This window comes from Mustela nigripes, chromosome 4 (genome assembly GCF_022355385.1).
Source record: "Mustela nigripes isolate SB6536 chromosome 4, MUSNIG.SB6536, whole genome shotgun sequence".
Taxonomy (NCBI): Eukaryota; Metazoa; Chordata; class Mammalia; order Carnivora; family Mustelidae; genus Mustela; species Mustela nigripes.
In genome coordinates, this window is record NC_081560.1 from 23,791,947 (window position 1) to 23,812,970 (window position 21,024).

A 21,024-nucleotide genomic window follows, 5' to 3' on the forward strand; every position below is an offset into this window, starting at 1 on the left:
GGGAAGATATCCCTGGGTTTTACCACCATAAGTAATGGGAACCAAGTGTAGGGAAAAACAGGCCAGTGACCAGAAGAGTAATGAAAGGTCTGAGAAAGAATGGTATAGAGGAGGAGAGCGGGTATTTTTAATTTTCAAATACATAAGGTTAACCTTAAACCTCAACATGGCAGAAGACCAGTCTCAAATAGCCGTTTCCATTCTGCTTTAACCTTTATGACAGGTCTGAGAATAGCAAAAGCTAAACACTAAAATCCAGACAGCCAGAACCCAAAACTCACCTGGCCAGAAAAAACTGGTGAAGTCCAAGTGCAATCAAAAGCAAGATCTGTGGTCACATAAGGACCACAAGGTCAGGGCTGGTTACCTGGGTATGGCTGGTAAGAAAGTCTACCGGACCCCCAAAAGCAAAGAAGAATCACACAGAACTTAAAAACAGCCCAGAAGGTATAACCAAAACTATAGACTCACCAACTGAGAAAAACCCATTACCATCTAGGCACATTAATGCCAAGCAAAAATGCCCACCACAGTGGCATATTCCACCTACTCCCTAAAGGTATCAGTAGTGGCTTGGCCAACCTGAACAAAAAAGAAAGACCACAGCTAGTAATTTCTCTATCCTTCAAAATCCCACATTTGGGTAAAAGGAGAAGCATCATAAACTGGATACAAAACTTTCACGGGGTGACATATCCACGATACAGGCTATTTTGCTATCCTACCTTCAAACCAAAGAAAAGAAAAATTCCACAAAGCCATACCAAGCAAAACACCACTACAGCATATCAATACTGCTCCTCCCTCAAAGGACAAGACCATCACACACTTCCCAGTATTTTGAAATCTCAGTGATGCACAGAGCTATACATTCTTCTCACACCTAAACTAACTGTTATTAATTTATCAAGTGCCAAAAACATAAGGAAATTCCCATAATCGAGACATGAGAAATACCTAGATATTCTCCACTCCCTCGTCATGCTCAGAGAATAAAACCAGGGAAAACACCGTAGTGCTCACACCTTCACCCCCTGATTATAGAATGCGAAGATCTGAGCATACCCCTGCGACAAGTTACTGGTATTCGTCACCCCTTAGAATGTGTTAGCAGCAGCAGCAAATGGATTCTTCGAGCTGTAAATTTCAGACCTCAGCAGCAGACTCTCTGCTCGGCATCTCCCTGATTAGAAACCTCCTCTTCAGGAACTGCACACTCTTGACGCTGGCAACCTAACGAGGCTCGGCCTTCTGATGAAGAGGTGTATGGTAAGTGCGCGTGTGTGTCAACGTGTGCATGTAAGTGGGGTTTATGACTTTTTATTCCTCTCTAAATTGTGTCATTACTGTCCAGAGAACAAGCAGCTCCTGAGCAGAGACACGGAAGAAGCAATAAAATAGTGGTTATAGTCGCGTACTGTGCAATAAGTAAAATGCAGAGTGGATTACTGCTCAGAGCCTGCTCATCAGCACCATCGCAGACCACATTTCCAACCGTCTATTTCTTACGGTGCCCTCACCAGGGTAAGTCTCTGTATGCCCACGTCACTCGCTCTCTCTGCAAGCTAACAGATCCCCTATACACACCTACCAAACAACACACTCCAGGAGATAACCTAAGGGATGGGGCTTCTGCACAGCAAAAGTCACTAGCTGGATTCACAATACAAGCCCTAAATCCAATTTCTCCATTTCCTGAAGCCCAACTGTAAAAGGAAAAATGAGTGCCTTAATGATGATAAGTGTAGGCTAAGGGCTGCCACAAGTCAAGAGAAGTGCAGAGTTCTGTCAGGGGCAAGGGACATCCATTCCCAACTCTGGCCTGCTGCCACAATCCCCATCTGCAGAGCCCGTCCACAGTGCTCACTGGGAGGCCAAGGGCAGCTTCCTAAACCTCTGCAGCATATATAAAATGAGCAAAAAGAGCCATCAACAGTTTCCTGCACTAAGGAGATCCTCAGAATAGCTCCCCAGATGCAACTACCAATACTCTCAAAGCTGCTAAATTATCAATGCTGGACAAAAATAAAAGGACCATCAGCACACTCAGGGCTTCTCTGGATGCCACCAAGGAATGCCCTTGATGGGGCCACTGGGAATAGGACACCAAATACCCTTATTACTGTCTGAAATCATGACACCCAGCTGCTTCTCCTGCTCCCTAAGGCTGTGTGCTAGGTCTCTTCTCCCCCAACCTAACCATGGAAACACTACTGAAGCAGCACCAGAAGTGGGTAAAAAGGGAGTACACCGTAACTGTTACAACAATGGCCTGGAGCCACCCCCAGAAGGGTACCGCGGGCATCCTGTACCGCTGGCAAAAGACGAAGCCCAGCAATGTCTTGATGCACATAATTCCAGGCACCTTAGCATGAGTAAGCAGACTAGTTGGTAAGAAGTACTTGAAAAGAAACCAGGCATCAGATGAATCCGAACAGATGGGGCACCCTACAACATACCCTACCAGCACTCTGCAAAACTGTCATAATCATCAAAAGCTAAGAAAGTCCAAGAGACTACCACATCCAAAAGGAGCCTGACAAGACATGACAACTTAATTTAGTGTGCTATGGTGGATGAGATTCTGGAACAGAAAAACAGACTGGAGAAAAACTAAGGAAATCTGACTAAAGAAAAGACTTCATTTGATAATAACATATCAATATTGGTACACTAATTATAATGAATGTACCATACCCATGTCAGGTTACAGAAAAAACTAGGAGGGCAGTGGTAATGTAGGAACTCTGTACCATCTGCTCAATTTTTCTGTGAATCTAAAACTGTTCTAAAAAATAAAATCTCAATGGAAAAAAACAAGTAGGTATTTTTTACAAATCTCTTCTAATTCAACTTTATATTCTTATCAGCAAATCAGTTTACTGAAACTTAAGCTACAAACCAAGTCTCCATCTCTTTTTGGTGCAGAGGCCATCTTCCTAACAGAACGATCCCCAGAACTTCCTCTTCACCTGAAAGCCATATGGCAGAAGTCCAGGAAATAGCTAGTATTTTTTGTTTTTATTCTCTCCACATTACCAAATGCAAATACAATGGAAAGTCTAGATAAAGCCAAAAATATTAAAGGGTGGCTTTTCTTAAAAACCATCTCTAAGAAGCATATGACAATGAACTCCATTCAGAGCTATGACTAGAAGCACAGCAAAAAATGATTAAGGCCAAACCAAATCGGTCTTAGAATCCACTGCATGCATCCATGAAGAACTTCAACCTGACCTCCAAAACTGCACATGACCACCGAGTCCTGACAGCTGAGTACTTAAGGTAATCTTCCAGACAGTGCCCTAGATGGTAAGCTCCTTGAAAGCAGGAAGCACTTCTCATTCTTCCATGCTTTCTCAAAGCAGAAGGGCTCTGCTTGTTTAGGCATCACTTGGTACTGAGAACCAAGCAAGAAGCCTCTAAGCAGGCAGGGCAATAAGAAGACTGCACCTCCTGAAAACATGCTGTCACTCCCCAGCCCTCCCACCACCCCTGAGTGTTATTCAGGTCTATAAAATGTGCAAGGCCCAAGAATCCAGCAGCAGGGACAGGGAAGCCAAGCCACGTGCTCAGGGGACCATATGGCTACAAACAGCACAGATCAGCTAAAACGCCACAGGGAAGGCAGGCAGGAAACTGGCAAGCCACGACAGGCACAAAAGTCTCAAGCAGGCTCAGCTAATCGCTGTGAAGTGAACATGCTTCTCTGCTAACCTGGAGAGACAAGGAGAGCCCCCCCCTTGCATATCCTTCCTTTAGAAATGCAACTGTTTAAGCAGAGGATGGAAAGCATTCTTTCAGCAGGCTGCATGTACCAAGGCAATACTCTGTTGGTTTCAAGTTGCTCAGAAGTGACACTCGTGGCCAGCACGTCTCATCCACAGCATCAGTTCCAGAAATCACCTACAGAGCCCAAGACGCACCCAGTTCAAGAGTTCGTAGGTTATCTTCTGCAGGCTTTTTCAAGCTATTTAGCTGATCCCTGTACGATAGTTTCTAGGACACAGGGCAAGTGAGTGCTAAAGAGAGAGCCATTATTTGTTCCGGCCTTACAGTCCTATGAGCCTCAGAGCAGAAGCCTTCAGTAAAAACTTGTAGGACTGTCAGATTAGGTTTGTGATGTCCTAGGGTACCTTAGAACCCTTTTAGGTTTCCTTGAAAAAGCAGCATTAGTATTTTTAAATTTTTTTTAAAGATTTATTCATTTGAGAGAGAGAGAGGGAGCACAAGCAGGGGGAGAGACAGACTCTACTGAGCTGGGAGCCATATATGAGGCTTGATCCCAGAACCTAGACATCATGCTCTGAGTCAAAGGCAGACGCTTAACCACATGAGCCACCTAGGTGCCACAAAAGTAGCATTCATATTAACAGACATTTTATATCAGGTAAAAGGATTACAAAATAGCAGTTGGGCTCTAGGTTATGAAAAGAAATGCAGATCATTTTTTTCCTTTTGGATGTAATGTGGATATCCCATGGTCTACAATGAGAGATAGCGAACTATGACCCAAGGGCGATCTAGCCCACTGCTTATTGTTGTGAATCAAGTTTTACTGGAACACAACCATGCCTATTCATCCACATAATATCTACAGTCTATTTTCTTGCTATGGTAGCAGAGTCAAGTAGTTGCAACAGAGACACATATCCCACAAAACATAATGTATTTACTATATGGTCCCTTAAGAAAAAGTGGGTCCACCTGTGTTCTATAACATCTTAGAAAATGAACACACGTAGGACTACACATGGTTAACATTCCTAGAAAGCTATTTGGCAAATGTGCTCTAAAACATTCCTGTGGAAATAAATGCTGTTTACATAGAGATTTATGCCATTTTCTGAATAATGGAAAAATTATACACTATACGAATATCGACCTATTGGGGGCTGGTTATATAAATTATGCAGTCTTACAATGGAACATTATGAACAAACTAAAGCAAGTTCAAACATTGACTTTGGCACCCTCCCTAAATACCTTTAAACAAAAATAAATGGATTTGGGCTGGGGGGATAAGTCCAATAGGATAAAGATAATGGAAGAGAAGAAAATGGCAACAAAACACTGGAAGCTAGAAAGCAGATGGATGAGTGGAAACAGACTCCACAGAAGCTGAATCCTGGCTAGTGATAAGAAAACATAATAGCCAATCAGATTTATACTGCAAACTTCCTCCACCTGCCAAGACAAAGAAACTGTCAAATCAGGACTCTCAAGTGGAGATGAAAATGGGACCAAAACCCAGATTGGATTTCCCGATCAACACCATAAACCCCCTATACAAGTTCACTGCTTTTAACCCAGTGTTCAAGACCTCATCCTTAAGTAAGAGAAATAAGCAAGGATCACCAGGTATCTCATACAAATACAAAAAAAAAAAGGCGGGGGGACCAAAATAACCAAAGAGAATTAAAAACAACTTGGGAAATACATACTATGCAGGGAAAAGAAATTTTTCAAAAAATTATAATTAATTCCTCTGAAAGCTAATAGATGATATTTCATCTCTGAAACAAGTGATATTACTATTAAAAAATAACAAGAGAAAATAGACACATAAATCAACAGAATGGAATAAAGAGCCCAGAAATAAGCTCGTGCTATATGGTCAATTAGTCTACAACAAAGAAAGAATATACAATACAGAAAAGACAGTCTCTTCAGTAAATGGTGCTGGGAAAATTGGACGGCAACATGCAAAAGAATGAAACCAAATCACTTTCTTACATCAGACACAAAAATAAACTAAAAATGGATTAAAGACCTAACTGTACGACCTGAAAGCATAAAACTTCTAAAATAAAAACATGGGCAGTGATCTCTTGGTCATCGACCTTAGCAATATTTTACTCTGGATCTGTGTCCTCAGGCAAGGGAAACAAGAGCAAAACATAAACTATTGAAACTACATCAAGCTAAAAAGCTTTTGGACAGCAAAGGAAATCATCAAAAATGAAAAGGCTACTGAACAGAAGATACTTGCAAATGAAGTATCTGTTGATAAGGGGTTAATATCCAAAATATATAAAGAACTCAACAGAATACCAAAAAACAATTTAATTTAAAAACAGACAGAGGACTTGGAACAGGCATTTCTCCAAAGAAGACATACAGATGGCCAACAGACATGAAAAGATGCTCAACCTCACTCATCACCAGGAAAATGCAAATCAAAACCACAATGAGATATCACCTCAGCCCTGTCAGAATGGCTAGTATCAAAAAGAAGTGTTGGTGAGGATGCAGAGGAAAGGGAGTCCTCACGCATCAGTAGTGGGAATATAAATTGGTGCAGGCACTGCAGAAAACAGGATGGAGGTTCTAAAAAAAAAAGAAAGACAGATAGATCATACTCAAAGAAAACAAAAACACTAATTTGAAAAGATACATGCACCCCTATGTTTACTGCAGCTTTATAACAGCTAAGATACGGAAGCAACCTAACCACTGATAGATGAATGGATAAAGAAGATGTGGTATGTACAGACAGACACACACACACACACACTGGAATATTACTCCACCTTAAAAAGTGAAATCATGCCATGTATAACAATATGGATGAACCTAGGGGATATGCTAAGTGAAATAAGTCACACAGAAAAAAACAAATACCAGAGGGTTTCACTTACACATGGAATCTTAAGAAAACAGAAAAACACAATGGGTGAACAAGCAACCAAATAAAATGAAAGACTCATAAATACAGAGGACAAGTTGGTGGTTGCTAGAAGGGATGAGGGTTGATGGAAATGGTAAAAGCAAAATAGGTAAAGAGGTTATAAAATAAATAATGAAGATGAAAAGTACAGCATAGGAAATATAGTCAATGATTAAGAAATAGCTTCGTACGATGACGGATCGTAACTACTCTTATGGAAAGCACTATATAATGTATAGAATCATCAAATCACTATGTTATACACGTGAAACTAATATAATGCTACATGCCAACTATGTTTCAATAAAAAGAAATAAAAGAAACAGAGAACAACAACAAAAAGCAAGCTCTTAAAATACAGTATCAAAAATGAAATACTCAGTAGCAGGGCCAAAAGGTAAATATTAAAAAATTTAGAAAGAATAAGAGAGAAAGATGAAAAACAGGAGGGAAAAATTAGAAGACCAGTCAACAAAGTCAAACATCTGCTAGAAAAGACCAGAGAAACTTGTTGGAAATCAACAACAAAAAATAGTTGAAGTTCCCAGACAAAAGAACTAAGAATTAAAAAGCATACTATGTTCCCACATGGATAAACACAGTACTCCTTTATGAAACTTAAATATAAAAAAAGAATATGTGAAGATTTCACAGAAAGAAAAAAATCTTATAAGGATGAGGAATCAGAATGGTATCAGACTTCTTAAAAAAAAAATCTCCCAATAGTTAAATGACAGTGGAGCAATGCCTTCACAATTCTGAAGGAAAATAATTTCTAACATAAAATTCTGTATCCAGCTAAACATTTGATCAAGTGTAATTACAAAACAGACATGAAAAGTCTCAAAACATTTACCTGCCAAGCACTCTTCCCAAGAAGCTAGAGAATGTGTGCCACCAAAATAAAGTAGTAAATTATAAAGAAGCCATGGGATCCAGCAAACATAGCTCCAACCCAAAGTAAGGCAAAGAAAACCCCAGGAAAATGGTGAAGATATCCATAGATGACAGCTCTAGAACAATGAAAAAAGAAGAACAAAAGAACTAGTCCAAATTGGTACAGGTCATAAGGCTCCTGAAAAGTACTATTGAAAAAGATAAAAATAACAGGTTGAATCAATGTCTTCAGAAGAGATTTACAGAGGTAGAGTCTGGGGGTCAAATTATTACGTACATAAAAAATACATAAACTTTTAAAATTATTAAATCCAGGGTAAACAAAAAGTTCTGCAGGAAATGAAATGGTAACCATAATGTATCATATGGCTCAGTGGTAATCAGCATTTACAAAGTAAAGATTGGACAAGAATTAGGATACACTCCTATTGGAAGGATTAGGGAAAAGTACATGCACACCCAAGTGAATCCTCATCTTCCATGATATGCAGGAAAAGGGTCATACCTAACACTGGAAAGTTAAGAAAAGAGTGATATAATCATTTTATTCAAAGATGCAGATCAGCCAAGAATTGAAAATGGCTGCCTAAAGGGACTGGGAAAATGGACTAATACATTTAATATGCCCACAGATTTCTTTAAATTTTTATGCATTAAAAAATAAAAACTTACCAACTTGAAAATTATACACAAAAGAATACAGCTCAGTACTACTCAAAAGTGGCTGCCAGTCTACAAAGAGAGAAGGAGCTTGTACCAGAACATAAATCAACTATATCACCGAGAACATTGCTGACGTTTTTTTCAGGAGCAAGATTTTCTTGATGAAAGAAGCAATGCCTTGATTTACATTATGGCTCAAGCTTCTTACATTCTATCAAGGCACTCTGAGTAGGACTGGTAGAGATAAAGGGTCAGCACACTCTTCTGTGCAGGGTCTGAGAGCAAACATCTTACACTTTGCAGGCTATATAGTCTCTGTCGCAACTACTCACCCCTGCCACTGTATCATAAAAACAGCTATAGACAACATGTAAACAAACAAAAAACCGTGGCCATGATCTAATTTATTCATGACACTGATATTTAAATGTCATATCATTTTCATGTAAAACCCATCTTTTTTTCTATATAAAACCCATCCATACTTCACAGGCCATACAAAACAAGTAGTGGGCCAGACTTGGGCCATGGGCCACAGTCTGCCAACCTTGGGACAGACAGTATAATAAACTTTTTTTTTAAAAAACACTGTGTGACAGTAGTTTCATCTAGTTTGAGAGTTTTTTCTTCTCCTTTTTATGTTTTTCTCCTATTTAAAAGAATAATAGTGATGCTGAAGGATATCTAAAACTCAGGAAGTTTTAAAACCACTTATCTACCTACAAACACATCTCTCTCTCTCTGCTCTCTAAGCAGGCCTACATCCAAATGACCTAAATTTATATTAAAGATACTACAGGAAAAAGGCTATTCCCCATAATCCTTAGATGGTTTTTAGAGGCAATTTCCTCTATTCCACCATTTTAACAAACAGAACTTCATCATCATGAAAAAGAGCCTCACTCTGTTTTAAAACACAACACACATATCCTGGAACCCTAGATTTAAAGAGGAAATGTGCCAGTTCTTTTCTAGTTATCAATGAAGTCATATTTAAGAAAAATACAAACTATAGACTCAAGCATCTAATCTTTAGAATTTCTTCCTTCAGCAATGCATTAGAGTTCCCCCAATGACCAAAGGCTCAAAATCCTCCAAAATCTTCTGGGTTTCTCTATAAACTCAGTTTTAACTGGAAGGGGCCAAGAGGGACAATACAAAATAAAGGACCCCCCAGGCCTCATCTACATCACTAGTATCACAGCCTCTCAAAGTGATGGTGAAAACTGGAAGGCCTGACTCCTTTGTTTAGTGAATGATTATCCTTTCACTGTGTGGCTATAGTCTTAAAACAGAAGAGATACAGGAAACACGAGCAGAAGCAAGTAAGTTCCAGTTAGGCAGAACAACTGTGCCCAAGTTTCCAAACTAGTATGGTCCTCACACAGAAAGGAAGCAAGGTTTCATTCTGGTCTGTACCAAGACTTGGAAGGATGGGGAGAATCCTGCATGGGGGGGAGACTTCTGCAGGGGAGGATAATCCAACCCAGGACTATTCCCATTAATGTCCACTAAAGACCCAATTATGGCTAACTTGACAGCTGCTTGGAGACGGACCACCTACTACAAGAGGGAAAGAAGACACTTGAGTACTCTGTGACTTATTGTCTTGGGCACCATAAAAAAGAAAGTGAAGAAATTCAGACAATTCCTCAGAGACTTAAAATTTTTACCAGTCTAAAAGAAACTGATCCATGATTTTTTCAGGCTGACAGTGCCACCTAGTGGCTTCCCATCTTAAACTCATATGGGCCAGCCACCTCTAAGTGGATAGATATGTTAATTAGCCTCATAAAAAAAAACAAAGCTTCTCTTCCCAAAAGTAAAAACAGACTGGAAAACATCACAGCATTTTGGGAAAGTGAGGAAAACTGGCCTACCACTCAAGATATCAAACCGATCAACTAAGAAGAAATACAGCGCGTTGCTGGACCCAAACAGTCTATTCAAAAGTACTGGTTCCTGTCAAAGGAATCCATCCTGGGACACTTCAGGAGAGCTCTCAGAAAAACACATCACATGAGAAAAAACTCAAAACCATGAGAGGCCACAAACAGAAGAAAGAAGTTTGAGTTCACATATACTCTGACAGGAAAATCGAAGAAAAAGCCATTTTATCAGGCAGACAGAAGTCTTACGAACTCTAAATGAAGTTACGCAAATGTATGACAAGAAAGCTCTTACAGTTTCCAAGTCCCCTGCGATAAACACACACACGCATGCAATCACTGCACACGCATGCAAACCCCAGTGGCTTAAAACAGAAACGTGTCGGCTCTGGGTTGACTGTTCAGATCTTTGTATTAGCACTAGCTGACAATGTCCACCAGGCATCTTAAGATGCCAAGAATGACTCACCTTGGCAACAAACTGCTTGTCCTTTTGGTCCAAATTAGCAGTGGGAGCCACATAGTCTCTCCATATTCTCAGCCTGCGTTCCTTGGCAAACCTGGCAACGAAAACAAGGATGCAAAACATTCAGACAGAATAGGTCAGCAAATGGAATCCGCCATCACCATTGGGGCAAACAGTACAGAATCCTACTCTATCTCAGAAACAAGACACCCAAGAGAAAGGCCACCTGTGAAGCCAGAATGAAGTGTGAAAGACAGGAAAGAGTGCACAGGAACTGAACTGTCCAACAAAGATATAGACCATACACCCTTGGCTGGCAGACCGGGGTCTAGGTGTGCACTTTCTCAAGCCCAGACAGTACAAGTCCATCTTGAATAGCTCGTTAGCTTATCCAATCTCTCCTGAGGGACTACTAAATGCCAGGTGCTGGAATGACAGACGCAGAGCAATGGCTCTCTAAAGTGGGAGGAACACCCACATCTAAACAAACAAATACATTTTTAAAAAAACACAGGCCTGCTCAATTTCCATTTGAATACCAAAAAAAAAAAAAAAGATTATCAGCTAACCAAATCTTATGTGGAAAAACAAGAACACAATGGTCTCTGTAGTGCATCTAAAGAAGAAGAAAAGGGACAAAAATCCAGTAGAAGTTCATTGACAAAAGTGAAAAAAAGGTGTTGGCAGACACCGGTTTTACAGCACCAAAGCCATTAGGAATTTTTTCAGTTAGGGTAAGAGAGCGAAATGGAATATGTGCAAAGATTTTAAAAAACCAGTGAATAGCTGTATTTTCGTATTTTTTATTTATAAAAGTCTTTACAGATAAATGGACCCACGTGCAAGGGAAAGGAACTCTTACTTGTGAAAACAGTGTTGCAAACTTTATTTATTTGCAACCTTTTTTTTAAAAAGCAGCACTAAAATGAGAAAGAGACAAAGTAGCATGTAGTAGTTGTAAAATACATAAAATACTTTGACACGGATTGCAAGCAAGTCAAATACTGCATGCAAAAGAGCAGGCAAGGAATCACAGATTATTGAAATACGATTTGCATTCCTTGGTCTAAACCTGTGTTTTAATGATGAGCTAAAAATCCATATAATCTAAAGATGTTATAAAACATGTAGATACTACTGCCATTGTACTCACTTTCTTCAAAGAGAGGCAGGAGCTTAAAGAATGCAGAAAGAATGATGAACCAAAATTATATTTAGAATAATGGACTTACAGAATTTTCTGAACAACAACAAAAAAATTTTGGAGCATCACTGAATAATCTGAGGTATTTGGAACCACTGTATATGGTTAAGAGTATTCTATCTTTTGAATTTAATTGTGGAACATAAAAACTAGAAAATGTTATATAATTTTTTAAATCAGATATGCCATATCTAAGGGTCCAGATTAGAATCTGCTTTTGTAAAAAGTTGCAAGTCTTTCTGCTTATGAGTACAGAAAGATATGAAAGACTCAAAGGAAGAAAACTGTACTCATCCAGTTCATGTTCTTGTACATCTCTTAGCTGTCTGCCTCAAAGGCCAAAAATGTAAAGCTGTCAAGACCATTATATCTTGGGCGCCTGGATGGCTCAGTGGGTTAAGCCGCTGCCTTCAGCTCAGGTCATGATCTCAGGGTCCTGGGATCAAGTCCCACATCAGGCTCTCTGCTCAGTAGGGAGCCTGCTTCCTCCTCTCTCTCTCTGCCTCTCTGCCTACTTGTGATCTCTCTCTCTGTCAAATAAATAAATAAAATCTTTAAAAAAAAAAATTAAAAAAAAAAAAAAAGACCATTACAACTTAATGGTTCTGAAGTAAGTCATACAACACACCTTGGGAGTGGACCATTGCCATCAGTAGTTGGTAGGTCTTCTGCTTAAATGTATCCTGGGAGATGGTGGTTGGGGCTTTCCCCAAGCATAATCTCCATCCATCTACTCTTGGTACCTGCTTCATTTTCTTCCCTTTACCCCATTAAGTGAACAAAGTTCACCTACACCTAGATATTCCTGACCTTGACACTCAAAATAGCCATTCAATCTTCGGAATAGCCAACTACTGTTTTTCTAGAAATAAGTTATTTTCTACATAAGTCTTTAATCACAAAACACCTAGCTAAAAATGTGACAAGAGCACCTCAGAGTTACATTAACATTTTTATTAACATAATGTATTATTTGCCCCAGAGGTACAAGTCTGTGAGTAATCAGGCTTACACACTTCACAGCACTCACCAGAGCACATCCCCTCCCCTGTGTCCATAGCCCAGCCACCCTATCCATCCCCTCCCACCCCCCAGCAACCCTCTGTTTGTTTCCTGGGATTAAGAGTCTCTTACAGCTTATCTCCCTCCCCAGTCCCATCTTGTTTCATGTTTTCCCTCCCTACCTTAACATTTTTAACTAAAACATGTTTCAATAAATGAGGGCATGAGGACTCACAGTAACACTGACTGGTCCTGTTTTAGGACCCAAAGGCTCTATCTTTCCATCATACCCCTGGCTCCAACCTGCTTGTTTGGTAATCGTTGATAAGTGATTACATTATCCTCAAATGAGGATATGAAAGTTTATTTCATTCCAAATGCCTAAAACCCAGAATTTCAGTGAGGGGCTTGGGGGGGGCGGGTAGTGACCAAAACAGTAAAGCAGCAAATCAGGTTTGCTGAATGAAAATCTAGCCCTTACTGCAGAGCAATGAATCAGACAATCCAAAGACTTAGAACTAAGCAACTCAATGAGATCTTAGCCTCTTTTGGAATTTCCTTAATCTTTTTCTGAAATATAACAAATACTGACATAGATAGGTGAGAGAAGATCACTAGATTTCTTTCCCTAAAGATCCTCAACAAGATCCTTGGCTGGAAGCCTTCCCTGACAGACCTTACCTCTCAGCTGCCCTCAGCTTTTCTGCGCCCCGAGTATAAACTGCAATCGACCAATCCACACAGCGAGCAAAACCTTCCTTCAGGAGGAGCTCTGTGATGTTGCCATTCTGAAAAACAAGGCACATGAAAAGGCAGGCACAAGAGAATCCATTTCTCTAGACTGCTGACACAATCAACAGCCACAATCCATACTACAGTTCATATATCTAAAAAAGAAAAAAGAAAGGAAAGGAATAAAGCATTTCTCTCATTAAGAAACCAGCTCTGAGGTGGGAGACATCACTCTGAGGCAACCCCTAACAGCCTTGGCTTCCCATCCCCACAACACCCAGCACAGTAACTCACTTAACAGGAGTAGGATAAATGTTAGTGGCATTGAATAGAATTGACATTTCAATAGCTCTTCTTGTGGGCAGAGGAGGATGTTAATCTTTAGTAGAGATTACACCTTATTATTTCCTTCCCTAAGATCAGCACTCACTCCCCTTCTCATAAGGAGAACGCTGAAGGAGAAAGCTGAAGGCTGAGTAAGGAATAACTTCAGCTACATTTTCCCAGTGAATTACAATTTCCATTCTACTGTGACATCTGGTAGGGCACAGCAGACAGCTAGCCCTCCAGACAAAACATGACCTTGGCACATTCCAAACCAAGCCTCCCAGCCTTCCACAACAGCCAGCATGAAAGTATTCTCTAGCCAAAGAATAAGTAACAGTAGCTTATTCTGTACTGGACATAGGTTATAAGAATGAAAATTCACTTGTACTTGGGTAGTACAAAACAACATCACTTCCTTTCCAAGAGGAACCCACCCACCAAAGTCTATGTATGGGAAGAACTGAGAGTCAAAACTAGATGAACATAAAGAGCCTATTTCCTGCTCAAAAGCAGAGTTAGAATGTAAATAGCTAAGGCCTGAAGTACACAAACTAATCTTTCCATAAAAAAGTTTCCTCATCATAGTTCTAGCAACACTTTATTTTTTTAAACATTTATTTGAATTATGTTAATTAACTGAATAAAAATGTAAAAAAAGTATTTTAAAATACATAAATATTTGATAGAATTCAAAAAATAAATATGTAAAGATTTCTTTGAGAGAGAGAGAGCGAGCAAGCAAGGGGCAAAGAGCAAAGGGCAGAGAGAGAGAGGAGAGAATCTCAAGCCAACTTCCTGCTGAGCAGGGAGCCCAACAAGGGGCTTGATCTCAGGACCCATGATCTGAACCAAAACCAAGAGTCAGACACCTACCTGACTGAGCCACCCAGGTGTCCCTAGTGCCACCAATACTTTAAAGAGCTACCTCCAGACCTACATACAAAGCTCAGCAATCTTGTACTACACACCTCAGTGCAACTGCTCATCTATGGGGCAGCCCCTCAACTTGCCTATTCCCAACCTCAAGGACCAACACTTGAGGAAACAGGAGTTCTCCTCCCCTTACAAACTCAAAAGCTGAGGTTCCTTTTATAAAGTGAGGAAGTCTGACAAATCTGTCTAATTCTATCAGTTAACTGAAGTCCCCCTAGAAAATGCCTCAAAAATCAGATGATAATCCTGCCAAGAGATTTACGTGGTTCTTAAATACAGAGAGAAAAGAAGTAAACCACAGCTCATCAAACACCAAATGCACCCCCAACCCCACCCAGCCCAGGCTGTATGGGCACACTCACTGGATGAAGGATGGTACCCAGAATGTTCTGGTTGTGGCAGCTCTCCAGAACGATCTGAACATCTCTCTGAAGCAGTCTAGACTCGGTGAAAAATTTGGCTTCTGCAGCAAAGGGTTCTGGTGTTTCACTGCCATCTGCTTCCCGTCGAAAAGTTGGGCACTAAAGCAAAAGTAAGGAAGGTGGGTAATGATCCTCAAGGTGTGTGCCAGGGATTCCAAAACCACACCAAGCCACAAATACCACAAAGTTAAGTTGCGGAGGTCTCAAATCAGGCCTTCTAACCCCTTTTTAAAACATACTGGTAAAAGGGAATCGAAATAGCATCTTGTCAGACTTCTTGGGAAAGTAAATAAAATGCATGTCACTATCATGGGGCAATTATAAATTATATTTGAAAATTACCCCTTGCCAAAAAAAAGAGTCACCACTGTCTAGTTTTAAATCCCTAATTTTTTTTAAAAATCAAAATGGATATTTTACATTGAGACAGTCATTCTCAGGGGAGATGGGAAGCTCTGAAATTCACTTTCTCAATCTCAACCACCTCTTCACACAGCCCAAAACGCGAAGTACTTAAAAAAAAAAATGTTTTTAAATCTTATTTGAACTAACAGAGGATAGTCCCACTGCAATGTCTACAGTAGAAAATACTCTAGTCAGGTGTTAACACTGGGAAGAATCAGTAAATCCAGAGTCCCAGAGGAGAAGAAGCTACCTGTCAGTGAACACTTCCACAAACCCTAAATCCACTCCCACAGCCCAGTGTGTGGTCTGACCTTGATCCCTGACAGCATGACCGTAACCAGGTAGTAATCTGGGAGGAGCAGGGCCCTGACCACACTCCCGTCTCGCACGTGCTCGATGATAGCTGTGTGACAGAACAAACAGCATAAGTCACTAGCCAAAGTTGTGCCAGGGATAAACAATGCCCATTCAAACTGCATTTAACACAGTTCATCTCCCCCAAAACCCTCAGAAAGCCTCCCTCTGAGAAGTGACAAAACACTGGAAGATCATGAGTATCCATAAAACAGACTCTTCTACAAAGTATTCCTGGGAATACAGATTAGACCAGACCAACTTCTAGGTGTTCTCCACTTTCTGGGATCTCACAGCTCATACCTAATCTTCGTTATCCATAAGTTCGCTGGCTCACCACTTAAGTACCAAGTGCAAAGCAAGAAACAAGTAATAATTCAGACTTGGTAATCATTTTATTTTACTCTGTCTGTAGTTAATAAGTCTCAAAAGTGGGCCAGGAACTAGAGTGTGAATGAGTGTGTGCACGCACACGTATGTGTGTGTGTGTGTTTACATGTATACAGAATATAATTTCAGGGAAGTTACTTAAGTGGTAGCTTTTAGAAAACAGGAAGATATCCAATGTGGAAAATTACCAGCAATCTACTCCCCTGCACCAGCAAAGGATTAACCTCTGTCAGAACACATCTGTTGTAACCTATATAACTGGATTCAAGTTACCTTCCAAAATACCACAGTGCTGTTACACTCTTAGCAATTTCCTCTGGCTACTGAGTAAAATAGCTTTTATAAACTTCAAGAAACTTGAAAACAAACAGAAATCACTCTGTATTATGTCTTTCCCCACCAGCCTCACCATTGACAGGTTTCTGATGGCGTGAGTCCACAAAGTGCCTTGGGTTCTCGATGGTATACTTGAGGTCCCGGATAGTATGTGAGCCGTTCCCCTCACTCCACATGCCTTTCTTAGCTGCCTTTGCTTGTTCCTCACACTCTGAGAGCCGGTTCTGCTCAGGACTGGGACATGAAAAGGAAACACATGTGATGAGTTCAACGAGGTGTGGGGGATGTGGGGATCAGGTTCTTCTTTGAACTCTGGGTTTCTTCAGCATCTGCTCCCCTTGAAGAAACCAAAGCATTTGTTTCACATCTATGGCTGTAGGCCTAACCCTATAACTAGAAAAATCACCATGAGTGTAATTTCTGGATTCCAGACTTGTTCCCTCAAACAACAGATTCACTTCTAAGAGCATTTAATGAGAAGATGCAAGAACACACATCTCAGGACTGCTACCATCAGTGATTCCAACAGAAGAAGTTGGTGGCTCAGAAGGAAGCCTCTCCGGGGGTTACAGCCTCATTTAACCACCCCAGACTCAGGAACTGGATCCAGGAAGAGCTCGGCAGGACACAACAGAAGGAAAGTGACTAAGAGCCACCCTTACTCCCTTCTGTCTACAGAACAGAGCTGGGGAATACAGAGCAAATACTGTTATTACAGATGTCACCCCAAAACTACTTACACATTCAGTAAAGACCAGCAAGCCAAAAGCAGTCTGAAAAGCTTCCTTTTGAAAATGGAAGACTCCTCCTCCACAATGCAGGAAATCAAATATATACGAGAACAGTGAAAACCAGAAGATAGACCAAAAAAAAAAAAAAACCAAAAAACCGAAATGGCTCTCCCCCACCCCCAGCCACCAACCTCACACACACATCCCTGAGCTAAAGGGAACAGCGAACTCCGAGGCCTTTCCACAATCTCAAAACATGGTTCCATCAAAGGCTATATGCATAAACTAAATCTCCCACCTTAAGCAGTAGGGGTATCAGAAGAGAGATCCCTGACCTGTAATTTCTCAAGCCTGAAGTCTTCAGTACTATTCTTTCCCCCTCTGCCCCAAAAAAGACAGTCACATCTTTGGGGACCCAAGACTGCAACCAGAATGCAATAAAAAGTATGGCTTAAGAGATAGAAGCAAACATAGAAACTGAAAAAAGGAGAAGTCAAGACAGCTTTCAAGAAAAAAGATCAGGACTCCAAGGGAGATTTCTTTGTTGAGATGGTACAACAGAGTTATGGGCTTTTTAAAAATTTCATTCTGGTTGCCAACTGGATTCCCAAAAAATACTGCAATCATAATCATGCCAACAGTTCTCCTTAAGATACAACTTTAGCCTCCAAAAACACCACCTAAGACAAAGGTCTTTATTTAATTAAATTCCCACATGCTCACTCCCCAATTATAGGCTCCAACAAATGTTTCTTTGCAGTTTGAAAGGACCCACAGAAGTTTATAGCGAATGAGTTGGCCTCAAGTCTATGAAGGCAGGAAGAATGTAAAAAGTACATTCTTGTCTTTGTTCATCGCCATCACTGGTACAGTTCATGCAAATATTTACCTAAAGCCGTTTGTACACCAACAACAGTCATATAATATAGCAAGGACTTAATGATTTAAACAGCATCTTTAGCCTCCAATTACTGATGTAACATATCACTTTTCAGAGACTAAAGTGTTAATTAAAGCCAGCTGCAATCCATCCTACTGTGAGCCAACACTGGTGAACTTGAACATGATACATGTGCTATAAAGCTTACATAACTAACACTCATTCCCATTATCTTCACACTGCCATTAGCTGAACAAATACATTTTTACCTACTACTGATGCATCTACAGATCTGTAGACCAAAACGGGCTTAAAAGGCTTTGGAGAGACAGAAAATTTTCCCTGACTTTAAAGCAGAACCATTGAGCCCTTGTCGGTTTCCCTAGATCCTAAGCAACAGATTTTGCTTTGAATTCTATCTATTCACTCCACTTCACTTTTCACTGCACTTATTTCTTGCACATGATATATTATATACCTATTTGTTTATTGGTTTCCTATCTGTCTCCCCATTAAAATGTTAGCAGAAACTGTTTGTTCACTGCTGTATTCTCAGTGCCCAGAACACAGCCCAGCACACAGTAAGTGTTCAATAAATCTTTTGGGACGGATGGATAAATAGTCTGGAACTGAGTGTCTATCATGTAATTCATAGCCTGTTGGCTCTTATGAATATAGTGAATGGAAGTGCTTTGTCTCTAACTCCCTTATTTAAAGGAGTTACACGTGTCAAATGCCACTAGTGAATCCTGAGTGAACTCCTGGCTCAGAAAAATCCACGCTGGGGCAAGAAATGTCTTAAAAGCCAGGAGAGCACTAGCAGTTACCCACTGTATGCCAGGGACAGGAAAGAAAATGCAGCAAAGTCACAGTAGAGCTGACTACACAACCTCTTTTAAGTGACCCCAGCTCTCACAGTGGAGAAGGAACTTTATGGGGATAGGAAGAGTAATAAATACTTACTTATTAGCTCTCATGCCTTCTCTCCGGGTAGCCAAGCCCTCTGCAACCAGAGACTCTGCAATGTTTTCCCCATTGGTATCTGAGGAGGAAAAAGGGAATTAAACACAAGATGCCAATCTGTCTCCAACAGTAGCAGAGCTCAAATGGAACCGCTTTTCACCCTAAGCTCCTCAAGGAGAATGATGTTGCCAGAGAACTGGACAAGGCAGCAATACAGTGTTGGGTTTTTCAGAAAACTTCTTCTCCCAAAGTGTCTAGTCTTGAGGACCAAAAATCTATAAATCTTCTTCAGGACTTTGTTTCTAATTTTTTTGTGTATCTCCCAGGCCAAAGGCAATCTCAGGAACTACAGAGACTGAAAGAAAAGCAAGACACACACAGCAGCCCTAGAGAGTATAAAGAACTCTGACCTAAGCAGCAGGGGCCTGGAGCGGAACACAAATTCTGCCACTTAATAGCTTAGACAAGGCCCCTCAGTATCATCATTTATTTATCTATAAAATGGGAAGTGTACCCGCCACGTGGGTTCTTGTGAAAATTAAGCCACAATGTCTGTAAATCTAACACAGTGCCCAGCATACAACAGGAATTAAAAACAAAAAATTAGTCCACACACCTGCTGTGCAATCAGATGGATTCATTTAGGATTGTTTATCATGTTTTACACAGAAAGTCTTAATTCCTCTCAGGATGACCTGCTCCAAGAGGACACCAAGACAATCTATACCGTTTGTTAAAAGACTTTCTCCTGCTCTGAGAGACACAGGGGCAGAGGTGGTGTCTAGATTTCTAATCTATCATATAACAGCAGGCAAGAAAAATGAAGGTAAACTTAAAACCCAATCTGATTAGGTTCTACCTGGGCACTTGAAACATTAATTGCATTTCCATGCTACTGAAAAAGCTTTCAGGTTCTGTAAGCTCTTAAATCTCTGCTTGTCAGACAAAGTGATAAAGGAAGACATCTGTGAAGGAACTGCTGCATAAAAATCTTTAATATGGCAGAGAACAAGGTCCCAGATAAACTGAAACACAGGAGTCTAGCTAATAGGTACCGTCAGCAAAGAATAAAATTCTGTAAGATTTATATTTAATACACTATATATTGACTTCGCTAAGCAGTAGCAATATACACACCAACCCCAAATCCAGCCTAAATACCTTGCCATTAGCAGTGCCCAGATTGCTAGAGGAGCAAATTACAAGCCTCTTTTCCTACCAAGGGAAGTCAAGATGAATGATATTTATACAACGAATTCTCAGGTTCTGAGGCTGAGCATGGATCACCAGAACCTTTCCACTGAGGTTACCGTTGAGGCCAGACATAGACACACACAGCTATCTGACATTAGCAAATATTACACTGCTTGTTTCAAAGCAACAGGAATCCCAAAGAGTAGAAAGTCAAAAGGAAGGATTTAACAATAAAATGAAAACTTGAGCAATAAGGTGCCAAGATGTCAGGGAGTAGAAAGAATGAAGCCCTGGTACAAACAAGGTGTGTGGTCACAAAACCAGTCAATCAACTGCATGCCAAATAGCTTTCAGTTTCTTGACACAGGGTGCTCTGAAATGGCCCTTGGCTGGCCCACTTCTAAAAAGTGAGTTCTGATTGCTCCTTCAAAAGGGAGAGAAATGTATTTCCCTGGACTGAACTCCGGCAACAAGATGTGGTGGATAGAATACTGAAATGGGGAATTTGTAGGCTAAGGATTTTATTCTTGCTTATACTTAGCGAATTATAAAACTGACCAAGTCAC

At 40.4% G+C, this 21,024-nt stretch overlaps 1 protein-coding gene across 1 annotated transcript in view; it reads right to left on the reverse strand.

The window, feature by feature from the left end:
* The window catches only part of SND1 (staphylococcal nuclease and tudor domain containing 1), a 413,481-nt gene that overhangs the window by 353,713 nt on the left and 38,744 nt on the right, over positions 1 to 21,024 (reverse strand). Inside the window, exons 4-9 of the mRNA XM_059396465.1 lie at positions 19,265 to 19,343; positions 16,764 to 16,924; positions 15,922 to 16,013; positions 15,146 to 15,304; positions 13,473 to 13,579; positions 10,589 to 10,679 (exon numbers count right to left, since the gene is read on the reverse strand). Of these exons, the coding sequence (XP_059252448.1) occupies positions 10,589 to 10,679; positions 13,473 to 13,579; positions 15,146 to 15,304; positions 15,922 to 16,013; positions 16,764 to 16,924; positions 19,265 to 19,343 (689 nt within the window). The remainder of the gene's footprint in view (positions 1 to 10,588; positions 10,680 to 13,472; positions 13,580 to 15,145; positions 15,305 to 15,921; positions 16,014 to 16,763; positions 16,925 to 19,264; positions 19,344 to 21,024) is intronic.